The sequence below is a fragment of the Sebastes fasciatus genome, chromosome 11 (assembly GCF_043250625.1).
Source record: "Sebastes fasciatus isolate fSebFas1 chromosome 11, fSebFas1.pri, whole genome shotgun sequence".
Lineage (NCBI taxonomy): Eukaryota > Metazoa > Chordata > Actinopteri > Perciformes > Sebastidae > Sebastes > Sebastes fasciatus.
In genome coordinates this window covers 31,505,877-31,525,837 of record NC_133805.1, presented here as the reverse complement: position 1 = coordinate 31,525,837, position 19,961 = coordinate 31,505,877, and the positions used below count along the sequence as shown (strand labels likewise).

Sequence of the window (19,961 nt, the reverse complement as noted above, 5' to 3'; positions counted from 1 at the left end):
TAACAAATGAAGGAATTCTGTCTATAGAGCAAACGCTTGAGGGCTTTTATTTTGAAATGAAAGCAGGAAGTCTTGATTTAAAAGTAAGTCTTTACTTTTTTTCATCATGGTAACATATTCTACAGATAGACATGTAAACTGTAGTAATCTTGTTGATATGATGTTAATATACAGTCAATAGATCACTTTCACTGTTTGTAACATATTCTACAGATGTCTAGACATGGAAACTGTAGTAATGTAGCTGATATGATGTTAATATACTGTCAAGAGATCACCTTCACTGTCTGTTGCTGCTCTGAAATGCACGCGTCACGCGTCACGCATCACGCGTCAAAAATAGGCGAGACCTCAAATCTCTAGAAGAGACACAGCTGAGACGCGTGTGAGACGCTCACACGTGCATCTCAGGCGGGCAGTGTGGCTGCTCTAACGTGTTAACAGGAACGCCGAAATAAAAAACAACAGGTAACGCAGCCGCCACGCGCTCCTGACGTTCCAGGTGTGTCCACGGCTTTACTGTTTGGTGCAGAGGACTGACCTTCTGCTCCCTGCTGGTTCCAACTGGCCAAGAAGTAGTAGTAGTAGTAGTAGTAAGATATTAATAAAAGATGTAAAGTGTAATTTGTGAGTTTTAGATGTGCTAGTAAGGGGATTTTTTTTCCATCTTTGGACAGAACCAGGGAGAGCTTTTCCATATTCATACTAAGCTATGTTAGCTGGCCGATGGCAGTAGAGCTTCATATTTAGAGTAGGCCTACAGAGAGACCACAGACTGGACTAGAATGGCACTCGGAGAGCGCAGACCTCCGCCAAGGTGTCTGACTTTAAAAACAGATCACAGCTCCCAGCTGGCGGTACCGTGAGGTGGTCGGCTTGTTATTAACACGGTGTGTTTCTGTGTAACGTATCGGCGGATGCCTCTCTCATTCAGCAGCCTTGTTATGTCTGTATAACGTTACACTACGTTGTCTCTCATCCGTCATCTACCGCTTTGTTCTTTCTCACCGCGGACGGCCAGCAGCTCGCAGTCTCGCCATACACCCACACACGTATCTCTCTGCTCTCAGAAGGAAGGAGGCGGGGTCACGCGTCAGGCTGATCGAATCCTTCATGGATGTATTAAAGGAATCCTTACAAAAATTTTGGATCTGGATCGCCACCAAAATCTTTGGTGTTCATTGTGCTACACTCCACCGCTCCAAAACATTTAATTTAAATCTATCGCGAACTTTTGGAGTAATCCTGCTAACGGACAAACAGACAGACAGACAGACAAACATAACCTTCTGGTAATAAACTGGTACACACATGAGATGATCACGAAAAAATAGTTTGTTTAACTAATCCAACGTTGGCATTATTTTAGTGAAGACATCTGCAGTCTTAGAACACAGAAGTACATCACATCAATGGAGGGAACACGGCAACAAACATTTGGAAAGTTGTCATTCTATTTATTTAGCTAGTTTATCAAAAAGTAAACCCGTTTGTCTCCCGGTGTAGCTGTAGTTCCGGTTTATAACCGCCACATGGCGCTGATTCACCGTTTACCTCCAATTTCAACGTTTGACAGGAGCTCTCACTCCGACTGTATTTCCACTCCAAACGGAGCCGCTTTTAATGAGTTAATGAAGATACACACAAAAAATAGCTAATAATCGACAGACATCAACATTTACATTTACATGAACAAACGGTCATTTGCTTGCTTGAAATTTCGTTTCTAATAGTGCCTCCAAACCGGATTTGTCACTATGGTAACGCCAAAGTTTACGCATAGGACGCGGGGTATCTGTCAACCGAAAGGCGACAGATTTAGTCCTGGGAAAAAAAGTAGAGTGATACATGTTTCTAATAGACGATCTTTGCGTAAAGATAGTTGCCAAAGTTGTCAGGGCAGGCGTGAGTCCGCGGGCACGCGCACTGCTGTGGATCACACCGGCCAGGAAAGAAGAGTACGGGAGAGCACCGAGCACCGAGCACCGCGATCTGACACTGACTAACCGGACCAGTCACCTTAGTGAGACACTCTCACACCGTGCTCGGTACACAGGAACGGGGACCGGATTAGAATCTCACCGGGAGCTTGTGGAGTTTCCTGTTCCTCCACGGAGACGGAGGGTCCCGCCACTAGAGCAGGTAGGTGGAGGTGGGTGTATCATGTTGGACTGGTTGGAATGTTTAGCAGGGAAGCTAATTAGCTGCTAACGTTAGCGACAGATTAGCTCCAGTAGATCAACACAGACCAGAGCTATAACTCCATGGTAGGACTACAACACGTGAAGAGAAGTTAAAGGGGAGACTTGTACACTTCTACACCTCTTGTTCCTCAAAGAACACTGAAGTATAAAGTATTCACTCAGATCATTAATTTCAGAGGAATGCTGTAAATACCAGGAACTGAGGTGAACTCCTCCCTGGAGGAATACCAGCTCCAGTAGTATCAATACCAGCTCCAGTAGTATCAATACCAGCTCCAGTAGTATCAATACCAGCTCCAGTAGTATCAATACTAACTCCAGTAGTATCAATACTATCTCCAGTAGTATCAATACTAACTCCAGTAATATCAATACCAGCTCCAGTAGTATCAATACTAACTCCAGTAGTATCAATACCAGCTCCAGTACTATCAATACTAACTCCAGTAGTATCAATACCAGCTCCAGTAGTATCAATACTAACTCCAGTAGTATCAATACTAGCTCCAGTAGTATCAATACTAACTCCAGTAATATCAATACCAGCTCCAGTACTATCAATACTAACTCCAGTAGTATCAATACCAGCTCCAGTAGTATCAATACTAACTCCAGTAGTATCAATACTAGCTCCAGTAGTATCAATACTAACTCCAGTAATATCAATACCAGCTCCAGTAGTATCAATACTAACTCCAGTAATATCAATACCAGCTCCAGTAGTATCAATACTAACTCCAGTAGTATCAATACCAGCTCCAGTAGTATCAATACCAGCTCCAGTAGTATCAATACTAACTCCAGTAGTATCAATACTAGCTCCACTAGTATCAATACTAGCTCCACTAGTATCAATACTAACTCCAGTAGTATCAATACTAACTCCAGTAGTATCAATACTAGCTCCAGTAGTATCAATACTAACTCCAGTAGTATCAATACTAGCTCCAGTAGTATCAATACTAACTCCAGTAGTATCAATACCAACTCCAGTAGTATCAATACCAACTCCAGTAGTATCAATACCAGCTCCAGTACTATCAATACTAACTCCAGTAGTATCAATACTAACTCCAGTAGTATCAATACCAGCTCCAGTAGTATCAATACTAACTCCAATAGTATCAATACTAACTCCAGTAGTATCAATACTAGCTCCAGTAGTATCAATACTAACTCCAGTAGTATCAATACCAGCTCCAGTAGTATCAATACCAGCTCCAGTAGTTTTAATACCAGCTCCAGTACTATCAATACTAACTCCAGTAGTATCAATACCAGCTCCAGTAGTATCAATACCAGCTCCAGTAGTATCAATACCAGCTCCAGTAGTATCAATACTAACTCCAGTAGTATCAATACTAGCTCCAGTAGTATCAATACCAGCTCCAGTAGTATCAATACCAGCTCCAGTAGTATCAATACCAGCTCCAGTACTATCAATACTAACTCCAGTAGTATCAATACTAGCTCCAGTAGTATCAATACCAGCTCCAGTAGTATCAATACCAGCTCCAGTAGTATCAATACCAGCTCCAGTACTATCAATACCAACTCCAGTAGTATCAATACCAGCTCCAGTAGTATCAATACCAGCTCCAGTACTATCAATACTAACTCCAGTAGTATCAATACTAGCTCCACTAGTATCAAAACCAGCTCTAGTAGTGTCAATACTAGCTCCAGTAGTATCAATACTAACTCCAGTAGTATCAATACCAGCTCCACTAGTATCAATACCAACTCCAGTAGTATCAATACCAGCTCCAGTAGTATCAATACCAGCTCCAGTAGTATCAATACTAACTCCAGTAGTGTCAATACTAGATCCAGTAGTGTCAATACCAGCTCCACTAGTATCAATACCAGCTCCACTGGTATCAATACCAGCTCCACTGGTATCAATACCAGCTCCACTGGTATCAATACCAGCTCCAGTAGTATCAATACCAGCTCCAGTAGTATCAATACTAGCTCCACTAGTATCAATACTAGCTCCAGTAGTATCAATACTAGCTCCACTTAGCTCCACTAGTATCAATGCTAGCTCCAGTAGTATCAATACTAGCTACAGTAGTATCAAACCTAGCTCCAGTAGTATCAATACTTGCTCCAGTAGTATCAATACTAGTTCCAGTAGTATCAATACCAGTTCCACTAGTATCAATACCAGTTCCACTAGTATCAATACTAGCTCCAGTAGTATCAATACTAGCTCCAGTAGTAGCATCAACCCGTAGACATTCAACTCTAATGACAGGTCTTCTTATATGCTCTGGGGAATTAGTTTTGTACCATAAAGTTTCTAGCTAACGCTAACTCGGTGAGAAATGTTACAGTAAATGTTGGGTTGTGGGTTCACTCTATTACTCTATTGTTAGCTGTCAGGGTGCTAACCTGTCAGGGTGCTGACCTGTCAGGGTGCTGACCTGTCAGGGTGCAGCACAGGGCAGGTAGCAGCTCATTTTACTCTTTGAATGTGAGAACGTTCAATAACAATGGGCGTGAGAATTAACGTGTTACTACTAGAAGTTTGAAGATAAGACAAGTCTTTGTGGTTTTATAAATCACAGTAGAGCTGATTGATGTAGTGTTGCTTGATCTGTGCACTGATTTTTCGATTAGATCAGTTACGTCACCATGCCTGGCATAACCACTATATATCCTGAAATCAGCAGACACCTATTTCCCGATTTGATACTATCACAATACTTGGGTGCCAATTCGATATGTATTGCGATTCTATATTACGATTTATTGTGACAATTGTTAACTTTTGTAACACTAGACCATGGAAAAAGTAGAATCATACACTTCTTGGGACTTTTACTTTGGAAAATGTCTAAATGAATCCAGTAAAAATATTTGATTTTCAGCATGTATGTAGTCACAGATGTTCTGAAGTTAAATATATCAGTCATTGTCAGGCATTATTTATTAATTTTTTTTCCAGCAACCCAAAATTCAATAGAATTACTGGTATTTCCCTCACAAATTAGTGGTATTTTCTAATTAATTTAGATTAAAAACAAAACTAATTTACATTATCAAAACTGTAATGGATAAATTCTCTGTCGATTAAATTGTTTGAACACAATATATCACAGCATAATAAGAGTTTTTTCTCACATGGTTGTGTTGCAACCTCTAAGTTGCAGTTGAGTTGTAAGATCTACTGTATCATAGGGAGGTGATGTCATGTTGAATTGGATTTGTGTCACTCACTCACTACTCACTTCCTGCTCTTATTCCTACAGTGGGTGACCTACCTGGCTCTAAACACGTCATTTTTTTGTTTTATTTATGTTCCCATTTCTCTCGTCTCTCAAGATGCCCACATGAAGTGAGCTGCAGCTGGCTGTGGTTTGTTGAAGTGTGACAGCTTGCAGGGGACTGACAGTTGTAGGGGACCTCAGGGAGTTGAGTTTTCGAGGAAAGTCGTGGTGAGAGGTGCCTAACTGGGACAGCCTGTGCTGAATCCAGGCTGTTTAGGGGAACGTGGACCTATATTTGGTGTGACTACGTGCAAAGGTCACACAGTGCAGTTCTTGACAAGCTCTGCTAGTTTCTGATGTTATAAATTGTGACTTCAGATTCACATTTTAAAGGTGCAGTTCCAACCCCCCAGGAAGTGCGCCGGGCTGTGAAGCAAATTTCCGTAGTGGCCAAATGGTGGTACTACAACTTCTGTGTCCGTCACATGATGCCATTGGGCCCAAAAATACTTTTTCCCATTGACTTACATTGGGAAAGAGACGTCCGTAAATCAACGGATAATTTTTTTTGGAGGTAAATCAACTTCCTAGTACACTTGAATAGCCCTTATTTAAATCATTAGGTCCCAAAAGTTGTAAAATGCACTAATAGCTGAATCCAGAGTTATTTCCCTTCCTCCGTTCATGTGAATGAGCTCCAGTCTGAGGCTGGAGCGAGGGCTGGGAGGCGGAGTTAAAGGAAACGCTACTGCGCCTGCTCTACGGGCCCAATGGATGCAGAACATCTCCAATGATTTGGATACTTTATCACTTGGCAGTTGAGCCATTTAGGCTTCATGCGCCACTGAGCAACTCTCATAGGAATGAACAGGCGCCCGCCGCCAACGCTGGATCCAGTTCTGTTAATACATCCATGTTCAGTTCACCCAGAATCACAAAGAAACATAATCTCTCACTTAGGGGCCATATTGATAGTTTTTGTTTGATGTGTTTTTGTTGCTCAAAGTATTGAAAGATAAAAATAAACACTTCTTTCCAGAAACATGTTATGGTGACACAAAACTGGCAGTCAACAGTTTTTTAAGGGATAATTTGGCAAAAGTAGTTCCTATGAAAACAGTTGATGTTTATGAATAAAAAAATAATAGTTTAATGTCTGAAAAGTTGACCTCTTGGCTGTTCTGTAAGAGCACCATGTGAACATTTAAAATGAGCTTAGTGAGCCTCATTTCACTTCTCTTTAAATAACTCCATAATGGGAGAGAAATGCGCTCTCTCTGATGAAAGTAACTCACTCAGCGTAATCACTGGCTGGACAGAAACAATCTGACCTCTGCTAACTAGTCATGTGAGACCCGATGCAGCGTAGTGACTCTGCTGTCTCACTTGTCCGTCTTTCAGTGGAAACATTTCATGCGTTTTTAACGTTGAAAAGCTCTTTCCAAGGTGCTGCTTTCTGTTTTGCTGAGGCGGGAAACAATGGGAGGGTGTGTTTCCTACATGTGCTGACAATGGCAGATTTTTCCACCACATAACAGTTGAAATAATCCCACGTACATTTCGTATCCTACCTTCCCATCACGTCAGTCTCTTCCTGTAGCTCTGGATGGTTTTATTCTTCGGACCCAGGCATCCACCATACTGTAAATCTTATTACCATCACATCACATTAAGGTGCTTCCTCTGATTTTGCTGATTGGACTCTGAGAAGATTTGTGCCATCCACTAAATAGCAGCGCTGTTGCTGGAGCTTAATCTAGGCAGGGATAAGTGAAAGAGGCAGCAGCCTTCTGCTACTTAACCTTCTAAATACCTTTCAGATAGAAGAATATAACCAGAAAGTCTTCATCAATACTTATGTTGTACTGTTGCATTTTTGTTAACATGTGACTTGTAATGTCATAGAAAATTTGCATAAAAAAGTTTCTAAATCTTAAATAGTATTGTTGGGTTTTAGAGGTAGTATGTTTCGTGAGATGAGTGTTTTTTTTTAGTCTAAATGATTATTTGAATCAACAGCTGTCAGACTGGTTTGTAATTTACCTAAAAACATAACAGAATATTGACGAGGCGTGAGCGAGTGAAAAGAAAACAACCAGGAGAACTGTTGCACAAGGAAGGCTGCAAATGAACTTTTGTCTCTCGGCTGCAGTGACTCCAGTCCCAACATTTGGTGCCTTCAAATGAAACTCGTGAGCTCGTGTTTACAACATGGGAAGTCGTGTACACAATATGCTTGGTGTTTTGTCTTTGCAAGTGGTTAAGTCGTGAGAACACCGCTTCTGAGCAACGACGATATTAACGTTACTGTCGACGTCTACAAGCCACAGAGGCTAACGATTTAGCAAGCTAGCAAGTGGCTAACATAATGCAGGAAATGCAAAGGCCTAATGACAGAGGAAAAAGATAAGGCCGTTTGGAACATCAATATGCGACTAAAATTACAATATATTCACTTATTATGCACCGAAAAATGAACTTCCATGGCCTCCACCATTTCTGACAATGTCAACAAACACGTCACAACTCGTGAACTCTGAGCGTTCAGAAACTTTCCTCTTACGAGGTTGTGAATATGACAAGAGGGAGGCGTTCATATGGACTCTTCTCATGAACACGGTAAACACAACCCCATTTGAAGGCATCATTTCCCAGCCATTGATTTTCAGCATGTATGTAGTCAGAGATGTCCTGAAGTCAAATATATCAGGATCATTGTCAGGAATTATTTATTACATTTTCTTTAAGCAACCCAAAAATCAAAGAGTAAAGACATTTCCCTCACAGATTAGTGGTATTTTCGAATTAATTCATAAGGGACATGTAATGTTTTATACTTCTGTTGAATATAATCCAATCAATCTTATTTCCATAGATGTGTTTTGTATATAGAGTTCCCTTTGTTAACACCTTATTTTGAAAACTGGACGTAGTCCCACGTGTCTACTTCCTCTAACTTCTCCAAGGTGGTCTCTAGCTCTCCCGTCAGCTCCGTTCTCTTTATCCATCCATGGTCAGCTCCATCGGGTCTGTTTCAATGCAGAGAACATAAATGTCAGTATCTGGGTGCTCTACAGTTGTAGCGTCGCCTCATTTGACCACGGAGACGAGAGTGACGGCCGGCTTGAACGCACGTTACCGCCATAGGATAACGTTTCCTGTCCGTGACAGAGTTAGCATGCAGCTTTAGCTCTGCTCTGTCTAGCTCTGCTTTTCCTGTCAATGTGTGAAACCCAAAGTGTTTCCATCCTTTACTGGATGTGTAGTGTTTACCACTCTGGATTTAACATGGAAGGGTGCAGGTCGTATCCACGCTGACCCTCTTGTCTCGGCTCGCTACGTTTTGTTTTGTTTTTTTGACGGATACGGAACAGATATGACGTCACGTTACTCAGACTACAACAATAAAAGCGGTAACTTCCTTCTACCTCCGTATAGACTCAAATGCAGTAAATATATTGATTCTGGCATTAAAAAAATCTATTTCAAAATCATAAAAAGAATAATTGCAATGCATAAGTGAATATATTTTGTTTCCCACCCCAATATATATATAGCTTATATTATTCAGTAAAAAGCAGACAAAGTTCCTCAACCTCAGTCCACGTCTTTAACACAAGGACGAGATAGAAATAGAAGAAGCGTTGTCTTCTTCCAGCCAGCTGAATTAGCAGGTCACAGGTTAACGAAGAAGGCTGCCAGTTCCTGTCATGATATGCCCGTCACTCAGTCTAATGCCTCACTAGTCCGCTGTGTGTTGTTATTGTGAGCTGTGAATTGGCATCAGAGGCAGCTTTTTGTTTCATTTGGCTAATGGACGTTCTGTGTAGCCAATAGATTTGGTGAGATTTCCCTCAGAGCCTGTTGGCCTGAACCGACGAGGTAATCCATGATGATATTATCCCCGCGGTCACCGTATCAGGAGTAATCCCGGCGCTGTTGGCCTAATCACACCTAATCACAGATCTTTATTAAGCTAATGAACAACCGGTAAAGGTGCAGAGAGACGCCACATACAGTAGTAATATTGGATAATTGCTGCCTAACCCACGTTTACTGGCTTTAAAACGATGTGCCAGTTAATCAGGCGGCTGTAAAAGGGCGTCGCTCATGTCGCTTTATGTGTGTAGAATGTGGGTACTTCCCATGATGTGCTCATTATGGATCAGACTCTTAGCACTGGATATGAATAGGATGGGAAATCATTCTCTATAAATATGCTCCCCAAATAGATCCATCAGGATTTAGTGTGTCTGACAGCCACAGCCACTACATAGACTTGGCAGTGAAAGTTATTTATTGTGTGGTTGGTATGGTGCCCAGCTGGCTCTGTGTCTGTGTGTGCAACATGAATATAAAAGCTGAAAGACAGATGTCTCGTCTTGATTGACCATTAAAATCAGAGTCTTGGTTTTTAAGACCGAGTTGTGACTGGATGTGACTCACTGATGACTGATTGTAATAATGACTGTAATATCCTGCTTTAACTGCTACTGATGCTGTAATATCCTGCTTCTTCATCTGGATCAGATGACATCCACTTTCTTTGAAACCACTGTCTGGCTTGTTGCTTGGCTCATTTGAACCTCATTTTGGTTGGTTTTGGTTGGCTATGGACATTAGATCAATTTTAAGAAGGCCAAAGTGTGCCCATTACACCATGAGTTTTATTTTATTATAATAGCCCCGCGACAACGTAGTCGGGGGTATATAGTGCTCCACGTGTCCGTCCTTTCGTCCGTCCCTCCGTCCGTCCGTCCCTCCGTCCGTCCCTCCGTCCGTCCGTTACACTTTCCTCTCCGGAGTAGAACTCCAAACTATTTCACTTAGGAACTTCAAAATTGGCATGATGGTTGACAGTGTGGTCTAGTTGTGCCCATTAGTTAATTAGTTAATGCCCATTAATTCCATTAGTTCCAAAAAGGCAAAACCTTTGGCCCTGCTTCAGTAGGATCAAGCGGTGAGCACTGTGTGTGTGTGCTGTGTTTTGTCATGTTTTACCAGCCTGTTCGCACGAAAAGATGTATAAATGCCACGATGATGCGCAATAAGTAAGCTTTTCTTGATTTTTGCGTCATTCGTACGCCATGTATCCTGCACTAACTGCAATGTAACACGCATTCACATTAAATGCCACGCTAAGAGTTAATGATGTAGTATATAAAAAGCGAGAAACATGATTTCCGTACTTGTTTCCATACGTGATTTACTTCATTAACTTACTTATTTTAAGCCCAACCATGACGTTTTCCCTGACCCTAACTGAGTGGTTTTCTTGCCTGTATCTAAGTTAGTGGTTTTCTTGACTAAACCTAACTGTGGACGTTTACAAATGACACGCAAAAAATGCCAAAATGTGTACTCATGACTCACACAGAATGTGAGTATGATGTCCTGCTATTTCTACGCCTTCCTGTGAGACCTGGTTAGTTTTACTCTAGGCCTTTGAATGTGAACGTAGTAGGTTCCATTAAAATGTAAAATATTCTGCAGGTTATTACATTCATGTGTAATGGCCACAGTGAGACATTGTCGATCTGACTTGCATTTTGCACTGTGGTTTTATTGGTCTGAATTGGTCAGGAGTTCCTGTTTAAAGACTACAAACACAGGGATGATGTGTATGAATTCACTCAACAAGCATCTGCATTGTTTGCTAGTAGGCTTTGAATGTGTACCTAGCCTACTTCCAGTGTACATTCAAGGCATTTGGCTCACATTCTCTCCTGGAGTGATTTTAAAATGGTAGAGCAGTTGCAGGAAATTGAATTTTCTTAGAGTACTAGCATTCCAGGAAAACTGTTGTAATAAGTTCAGAAGTTTGTAATAAGTTCAGAAGTCAGTCCTGCAGTGCAGCTCCAACACTGCATTAGGAGAAGTGCTAAATAGGTATTTTGAAAGTAAGATTCTAGTAAGGCCATAAATGTCTGTGGGCTGTTTTCTGTAAATAATCTCACACTAAACAGAGGTACACAGGCGAGATACACATCTTTGAACTTGTATGCTTGTTAAAGCATGACATATTTCTTTTCCAACTAGCACTAGTAGCAATGTGGAACAATCTTTCTATCAAAATAGCCAGCACAGAGGAAGCCTGAGGCGATAATACTACAAGATATCATCATGTCACGAGGGCAAATCTTGTACTGTAAATTTAATTAAATGTTTTTCTTAGCTTTGAGTTCTACATGTTTGCCTTTATTTGCCCCTTGGATTATTATTATTGAACTCAAGTTTGCCCTTGAAGTTCACTACGGATAAGACGTGCCTTTTAAACTAATGCTTTTTGTTGTCACCGACAGTTGAGTTATGAGGATCTTTAAAACAACTTTAAAAATATATATATAAACACTTCAAAGCTCAGCTTGCTCAAGGTGTGCTGGAGCCTCACCTCATGTTGTAATAGTGTGTGTGTGTGTGTACACATGTGACTTCAGCAGTAAACTATGTGTGTGACTCGACTAATCTCTCCGCTCGGCAGCAACTTGCCTAAGTTGCTGCTAGACTCGCTGTCATTATGAGACAGAGGAACAGAGAGGGACGAGTTAGACGGACAGAGTTAGACAAAACAGAGATACAATGGGGAGAGAAAAAGGGGACGCACAAATATCCTGAAGATTATATGATATACACCCCATTACACAGCCCAGGTATTGATTCAATCATGATTGTGGAACATAAAAAATGGCAAATGGAAATGTAATGTATGGGATACTCACTTTAGCTCCTTGTTGTTTTCCCTCCAGCTCTGCTCAGGAAGCCATGCTAATAAACATCTTCCTCTTGCGGTGAGCTTGCCTGGTGGACAGTCAGAGGCATCATGGCGGAACTGCCTATTGCCCCCGGCGAGGTCTACATCGAGGTGGAGTACGACTATGAATACACGGCCAAGGACCGCCTCATCACCATCCAACAGGGGGAATGCTACATGCTGGTCAAGAAAACCAACGAGGACTGGTGGCAGGTGAGGAAGGAGGAGGGCACCAAAGCGTTCTACTTACCGGCTCAGTATGTCCGCGAAGTCCGCAAAGCCCTCATGCCACCTCCTAAACCTCTCCCACATCCTCCTGCTGCTACTGGCAACACACCTCCACAAAGTGGTGCAATCTGGGTAAAGCCAACCAGTCTGGAGCTGATACTCCCCGACCGGCCCGCCGAGAACCTCCACAGACGTGAGTCCAACTATCAGCGCTCGCCCTCCGCACACGCCGCCTCTTCTGGGAACTTCAGTCCCCCGAGTCAGCGCAGGAACAGTAGCCAGCATCCCCCCCCCATCTCTCCCACCGACCACGACCGAGCTCTGGCTGACATCCTCGTCCACGGTGGCGTCCCCCAGCCTGCTCAAAAAGGAAGGTCCAGCACTCTACCACGCACCCGAGCTCGATCGCCAGACCTGCTGGACCGAGCCCCGCTGGATGTGGACGGCACCCAACACTCTGACTCTGCGGGTGAAGATAGACGCACCAACGACTCGGAGTCCGGAGACGAACTGAGCAGCAGCTCCACCGAACATCTGCAGGTAGGGTCATAACTATTTAAAAGATTGTTTGTGCTGTTGAATGGTTTTTCTACAATGTTGGCTCTGAGAGCCGGTTTAAACTCCAGGTCCAATCCAGGATCTGCTAAGGGAGCTTTTAAAAATAACGCAGCACAACAGACATCACCCCACAGGCATCATGAGAGTCAACAGTCTGGAGCACATATCAGTGCAATGGAGCCGTCTGCTGCCATTTACTGATTTCAGACACCGTCACTAGTCGTAGACAGCTGTTTTATGATTGTACTGTGCTTTTAATATACAAACAATGATGACATTTCAAAGTGGCATCCCCATTCAAGCTATGAGGATCATTTGCATCTTAACAAATGCAAAGTGCAATAAACCTGTACTAATAGTGACTGTTATTTTCTGCCTGTTCCTATTATAGCCACAGCAGATGTCTGTATCGGTGTCTTTATTTAACAGTACAACACATTTTGTGTTGCTATATGACACTGAAAGTGGTTTTGTGCAGGTGGCTCTACTTATCCCCCCCCCCATGCTGTTCATTAAAATCTCTTTGACATGTTTAGGTGAGGGGACCTCTTGTCCTAAATCACAAAGTTTTGTTGCACCAGGCGGTAACCTCCGGGTCTGAGAAGTGAAGCCAATGCTGAAGTGCCTCAAAGTTGCATTCTCTCTACCAGCCAGCAGGGGGCGACTCCTCTAGTTGCAAAAAGAAGTCTGATTGTATAGAAGTCTATGAGAAAATGAGCCTACTTCTCTCTTGATTTATTTAGTGTGTTTTCAGTTCACGAAAGTTAATTGTAACGTTTTTGGTCGCCTAAAAATGTCTTCTTCAGCGTTTGGTTGTACTTAGCTCCACCCTCTCGTTTCACTTCCGGTTACAAAAAAACTGACATAGCGACGGCCAAAATGCCGAACTCTAGGCTTCAGAACTTCAGTCCACAAACCAACGAGTGACGTCACGGTGACTACGTCCACTTCTTCTATACAGTCTTAGTGTTGAACAGGGGATGTTGATCTGTCACTACAGGCCTAAAGCTGCTGAGGTGCAGACAAATGCAGCTTCAGTCAGTCAGTGAGGCGAGGCAGCTGATTACTTGTGAGCCTGGTCAGTGAGGGTGTTTGTTCCTGAAATCATTAGCTCAGTCTGCTCCTGAACAAAAGCCAGAGAGAAAATAGAAACGGGGTCTATGTGCTGCTGCCTCTGGATGTAGACCTCCTTTTTTGTGTGTAGAGAGGAGGGGATTGTAGTATAAATTGAGTTCAAGTTACACATGTATAGAATAGTGCTTTTTACAGTTTGTGGATGTTTGACCTGAATATGTCGTAAATATCAATTCTGCCACGGTACCATAGCTAACACCAATAGTCATCAAGCACAACTATCGTTTTGCAAAGTTCTTTGCGTTACTTGATTCTTGAATTGGACAGATTTAGAGCAGCTTTTGCACCAGTTTTTTTTTAAATGTAATTATCTGTGAGTCTATTTCCCACTGGATTCACTGTTTGTTAACCAGGTTGAAGGTTAGGTAAACCCTGCCTGCCAGTGTGCAGCTCTTTCCATTCTCATCCATTACCCTTGTCTTTTTTTAAAGTGCTATAACTGCAGTGTAACCATAATATAAGAGAGATTACGTTACAATTCAGAGCCCTCCTTAAAAACTGAACCTCTCACTTTTTTGTAGCACCATTATTCAATTTACAAAACAGTGCAAAACGCACGTTCTTACGCAGTTTAGCATAAGTTTTAGTTTTAGCATTTAGCATACACTTTTTAAGAAACCTACATATTCTGGTGTGGCCCCTAAATTGGACTTTTGGCCAAAGTATTAAGTAATAAAAATATTACATTAAGTCTTCCACAGTCCTATCAAACTGAAACTGTAGGTTTACTTGTCATTAACTAAAAAGATTTAGCTTCACATCCACTAAATTACTTTTGACATCCGTGCATTGTCCATGACGCTGTGTTCTAACTGACTGCGAGCGACGCAGCACTGCGCAGCACGCCGTTTTCAGCTGAGCTTTGTCGGAAGCCCTCTTTCTATTTATTCCTGTCGCTCAGTTTGAAAGTGCCGTAATGGACGAGGAACAGTTGATTCATGAAGTTGTCTCCAGTCTGATCTGAAGAACACAGTTGATAGGTACATGGTTTGTTTGAATGACGCAACGTAGCGCTTGCTGTTTGGACACGGTGTCACTCTGTGGCCGAGTTCGCTCCATCATTACGGTTGAATTATTCCTCGTCCAGCTTGACCTAACGTTACATTTCATTTTCAATTAACCAACGTGACAGTGTGAATCCTGTGGTGTGGTGCATTCAATGTGCATGAGACAGACAGCGGTCCCAAAAAAATAATGCCTCCAGCCACAACTGTACGTCCGTCCATTCGGTTCATTCTTGTGAACGCAATATCTCAGGAAGGCCTCGAGGGAATTTCTTCAAATTTTTGCACAAACGTCCACATGGACTCAAGGACGAACTGATTACATTTTAGTGGTCAAAGGTCAAGGTCACTGTGACCTCACATCCATCCCATTCCTGTGAACGCGCTATCTCAGGAACGCCTTGAGGGAGTTTCTTCAAATTTTGCACAAACGTCCACTTGGACTCAAGGATGAACTGATTACATCTAGGTGGTCAAAGGTCAATGTGACCTCCCAAAACACATTTTTGGCCATAACTCAAGAATTCATATGCTAATTGTGATAATTTCACACACACATGTCTAATAGGATAAAACTATGTAATAAAGTGAAGTGATGACATTTTGGACAGACATGGATGTAAACTGCAACTTGTGTGGTTGGCGCAGGCGTACAACCACGAGGCGATACTTGTAGTGTCACAATCAAATATTCATTTTCATATTCGAATACCTGTTTGTTTTTTTACGATTCAAATTTAGAATCATTGACAGACAGTTAATGTGTCGCAACTAGTTTTGGTCACACCAGCACTGTTAACTTCCCTATCAGAAGTACTGATATCAGAGCGATGCATCACACAATGACACAACCACTGACTCAGTATGAGGTGTTGTTAAAGGTTATCTAAAAGCGAGTGTATACAATTTCAAAGTCCGTTTATTCTCTGAAAGCAGCCCAGTCCACAATGGAGTTCCTTCCTTCCTGGTCCGCTCTGTGTGCCATTTAAATGGCAGGAGAAAAAGGTCAAAGTAGTCGAGCTTGTTTTGGCAATCTAGACAACCAGTCCAGCTTGGTCTGAAAGTAAACACTGTGATTTTCTCATTCTGGGAGTCATTTGATATGCCAATGCAAATATTACAACAAATACAAAAATCTCTTTGTTCTTTTTAATCTTCCTCTCTAAGATACTTTTCCAGATAAGAATAGGTGAAGTACTTTTATAGCATGAAAACTTGTCGGTTGGCTGTTTTTATATCAATGCCGTGGCAGTGTCATCTGTATTAGACTGCAAACAATCACAGCAACAGTACTAACACGTTAAACTGTGTTGGTTAGATTTAACAGCTGAGGAGTAGACAACTAAATGGAAGTCATTATTAGGGCTGTCAATTGATTAAACTATTTAATCACAATTGATCACATGATTCCCAACAGGCAACAACAGCTGTCAGTGTGTCAGTGTGCTGACTTGACTATGACTTGCCCCCAAACTGCATGTGATTATCATAAAGTGGGCATGTCTGTAAAGGGTAGACTCGTGGGTACCCATAGAACCCATTTACATTCACATATCTGGAGGTCAGAGGTCAAGTGACCCCTTTGAAAATGGCCATGACAGTTTTACCTCACCAATATTTAGTGCAAGTTTGGAGCGTTATTTAACCTCCTTCATGACAAGCTAGTATGACATGATGGTTGGTACCGATGGATTCCTTTGTTTTTTTTAGTTTCCTAGTTTAATGCGTTAAAATAAATTTGTGTTAATGCGTTATTATCGCGTCAACTCTGACAGCTCTGTGTTTCTTGATGCTGTTAAAGTTTTGTTTCTATTACAAATTTCTGTCGACACACAGGAGTAAAATAGTGTTTAAAACCCAAATTTTAATTGTTAAGCAGTGACCCTGGTTGAACGGTGATAACACAGTTCGAGGTGCTTATAGGAAAGAAATGATGTTGTGTGTTATTCTTCACCTCCACATCGTCCAGTATTCTCCTTTTACCAGGACACGTAAATGACTGCATTGTCAACACCATGCTATTCTGTAAGTGATTGATCGTTGTTCGATCAGGTGGATACATGGTCCTAAAAGCTCATGTGAGTGAGAAGTGCTGATGTGAAAGTGTCCCAGTTCCAGTGGCTGGCTTGTTTGTTTTTCCTCTGCCCTGGCAGCATGCTGCTGGTGACAACAGCTCACATGTGAGTCAGGACTTCCTAAAATATGCAAACCCCACCCCTCCGCCTATCTCTGCTCTCATATTTTCTCTTCTCACGTCTTTCCTTTCCTGCAGCATAATGTTTTAAAGGGAATAGGAAATAAAAGAGTGAATTTATAAGCAGGAGAAGGATGACTGAACATAAAAGCAGAGCAGCAGTGTAAATGCAGGAAGTAGAGTTGTGAGTTTCCCAGCTGCCGGGCCTGGTTCCTTATTACCAGCTCCTTCTGATGAGCTCCTTGCGTATAGGCAGTAATGAGTGTGTCTGGAGAGCAGCTCTTTGCCAGGCTCTTATCGGCCACACTGGACCTGACACTAGGGCCCACTTTGTCACTACTCCTGTGGCTAATCATCTTTCAACAGCCGCTGCTCTGTCATCCTCCAGCCTTCAATCCTTGACACTTGTTTTTAACGGGGTAGGTTGTGGGGCTGTGATTACATCATCCATTTGTCATTATCTCAGACAGCTGAAGTGCTTCTTAATGAAGTTTGCCTGTCCTTTTTAGTGGCCAAAATATTACCAATGTCCCAAAAATGGGCATTAATCCAATATCAAAGACACCGCCGACTGAATTTTGATGATGTCTGAGGAACTGATTAAGAAGATTAGCCTTTAAGGCCTTTACACATCGGGGGCGTTTTTTTTTCTTGCGATTAATTTACAGGTCAATATATTTTTTCGTACTGTTGTTTTTGTCATGAGTGCTTTCACACAGAACGCAAATATCACGCAGCGAAAAAGCGGCGTGTTTTTTTTTGGAATTAGGACGATCTTTCGTACCGTGAATAAAGGCATCAACCAATCATGTTGTGCGGAACGGACATATTCATCAACACGGAGGCTCCGTAGTCTGAACCAATACGGCAAACTTTATTACTCCTTTCAACCTTGTCAAAGGCAGCGCACGAGATCCACTCCTTCCGTTCTTCCCTTTCACAATAAAAGCCCAGGATATATACACTGCCTAACTTTTTACCAGAGGAAATTCACTCTAAAAAGGAAACTAAAATAACATACTTGCTATACAACAGTCTACCTCAGACTGCCAGACGCTGCTCCAGGTCAACAGGATCCAGATTTTGGTCTCTGCCTGCGCAAATCTGTTTGAACCTTTTATTGAAAAAGTGTTGCAACTGTCGCAAATTTGCATCGCTGCCGGTATGAATAGTATTTCACATTTTTGTTGAGTTCTTTTCTCTCTATTTCTCTCTATTTATTTTCACTATATCTATCACTATCTAAAGGCCCGTCACCAGAGTCACACCTGAACTCGAAACAGGTAAATTTCAGGAAAGAAGTCAATTAATTTCAATGGAATTTCCGTCAGTTGGTTTGCTCGTGGAGGCGAAGTAAATTCCCGCCTCTTTCGGGAAGACACATGGATGAGCAGAAGGCACATAGATTAGAGGAGACAAGCTGCAACGCAACTATAATGTAATGAATAGTGCAGGCGTGTCTGAAAAAACAGCACAGAGCTATCACAACATTAGCTTCTTCTGAGCCCAACAGCCATTGATCCTTCGTTGGAAAATGTTGAAGTCACCAACTGACATCACTTGATACTTTCATGCATGCGGTACGTCTTAAAGCCCCTGGCCGCGGTGGATTGGACATTGTATCCACCGAAGCAGATGTTTCCCTCAAGCCACTGAGTATAATAGCTGTCAAGGTCTCAGTGTGTTTTAATTTGCTGCTTCACTGCTCCGCCTCATCCATTCTGCTTTTCACCCCCCCCTCCTCCTCCAGGATCATAACAATCCAACAGCACTTGTGAGAAACACTGAGCATGCTAAATATACTATGTGCTCTGTATGGAAGAACCTCACATAATGCAACAAAAAGGATTTGCACTGTCAGATTTCAAATCCTGGCTGCTGAACCCTGGCTTTTTCTCCTGTCATGTGATAGCATGCCTCAATCTTTGGTGTTGAAGCTGTTGTAGGAGACATTTACAATATCTGGAGCTCTACAATGTAGTCCTAGCTTTACTAAGATAATGTTCCAAAAAGGCAGCTGAAGGCATTGGCTTTTCAGGTGGGGAATAACTTTCTAATGACAAGCCTCATATGTAGATGTAGTAATCAAACTCTGGTGCGGACCAAAATGGATCATTTCCAAGCAAACCCAAATGCAGGCTGCCTGTGTGGGCATTTGTTGAGATGGACACAGGTAAACGACAGGTTAACATGAGTGGGAAAGGACTGACCTGGACTTCTGTAGAAGTCTGATGTTGGCTTGACATCTGTGCCGAAGAGAACACACAGAATATATTAAAGTCCACAAAAACAGTGATGTTTACAAAGTCATAATTTGGAGGAGAAGGGATCCGTGCACAGACGATCAGTGTTGAGTCAAAGTGAAAAAAACGTCGACAGCATCAAAGTCTGCGATTCCCCTCATAGAACTGGCAGCTCTCGAGACAGAAAAGATACATTTAAAAAATCTATAATTGCGATTATTTTGACGGATATTGCGATATGATTTTTACGGAGCCCTTTAAGAGACACGGCGAGAATTTTTTCTCGGACTACTTGCATTCCCTCGCAACATGTTCTGCGTTACCTTGCAATATTTTGCGTTCCCTTGCAACATGTTTTGCTTGAGAACGCAAATATTTTCCATGAAAGAAATTGATTTGGTGAAACCGTTTATAGCTCATGATTATATTG

At 42.0% G+C, this 19,961-nt stretch overlaps 1 protein-coding gene across 13 annotated transcripts in view; it reads left to right on the top strand.

Moving 5' to 3' along the window:
• Nucleotides 1-1,841: 1,841 nt before the first annotated feature.
• LOC141777752 (rho GTPase-activating protein 12-like) overlaps nt 1,842-19,961 on the top strand; it is an 87,267-nt gene continuing 69,147 nt past the window's right edge. For 2 of the 13 annotated variants that reach the window (XM_074652286.1, XM_074652282.1), the window contains exons 1-2: nt 1,846-2,142; nt 12,166-12,938. In XM_074652286.1, the coding sequence (XP_074508387.1) occupies nt 12,240-12,938 (699 nt within the window). In that variant the 5' untranslated portion in view covers nt 1,846-2,142; nt 12,166-12,239. Of the gene's footprint in view, nt 2,143-12,165; nt 12,939-19,961 lie in introns of all 13 variants that reach the window. The other 11 variants (XM_074652288.1, XM_074652285.1, XM_074652289.1 and 8 more) reach the window with 8 other exon arrangements.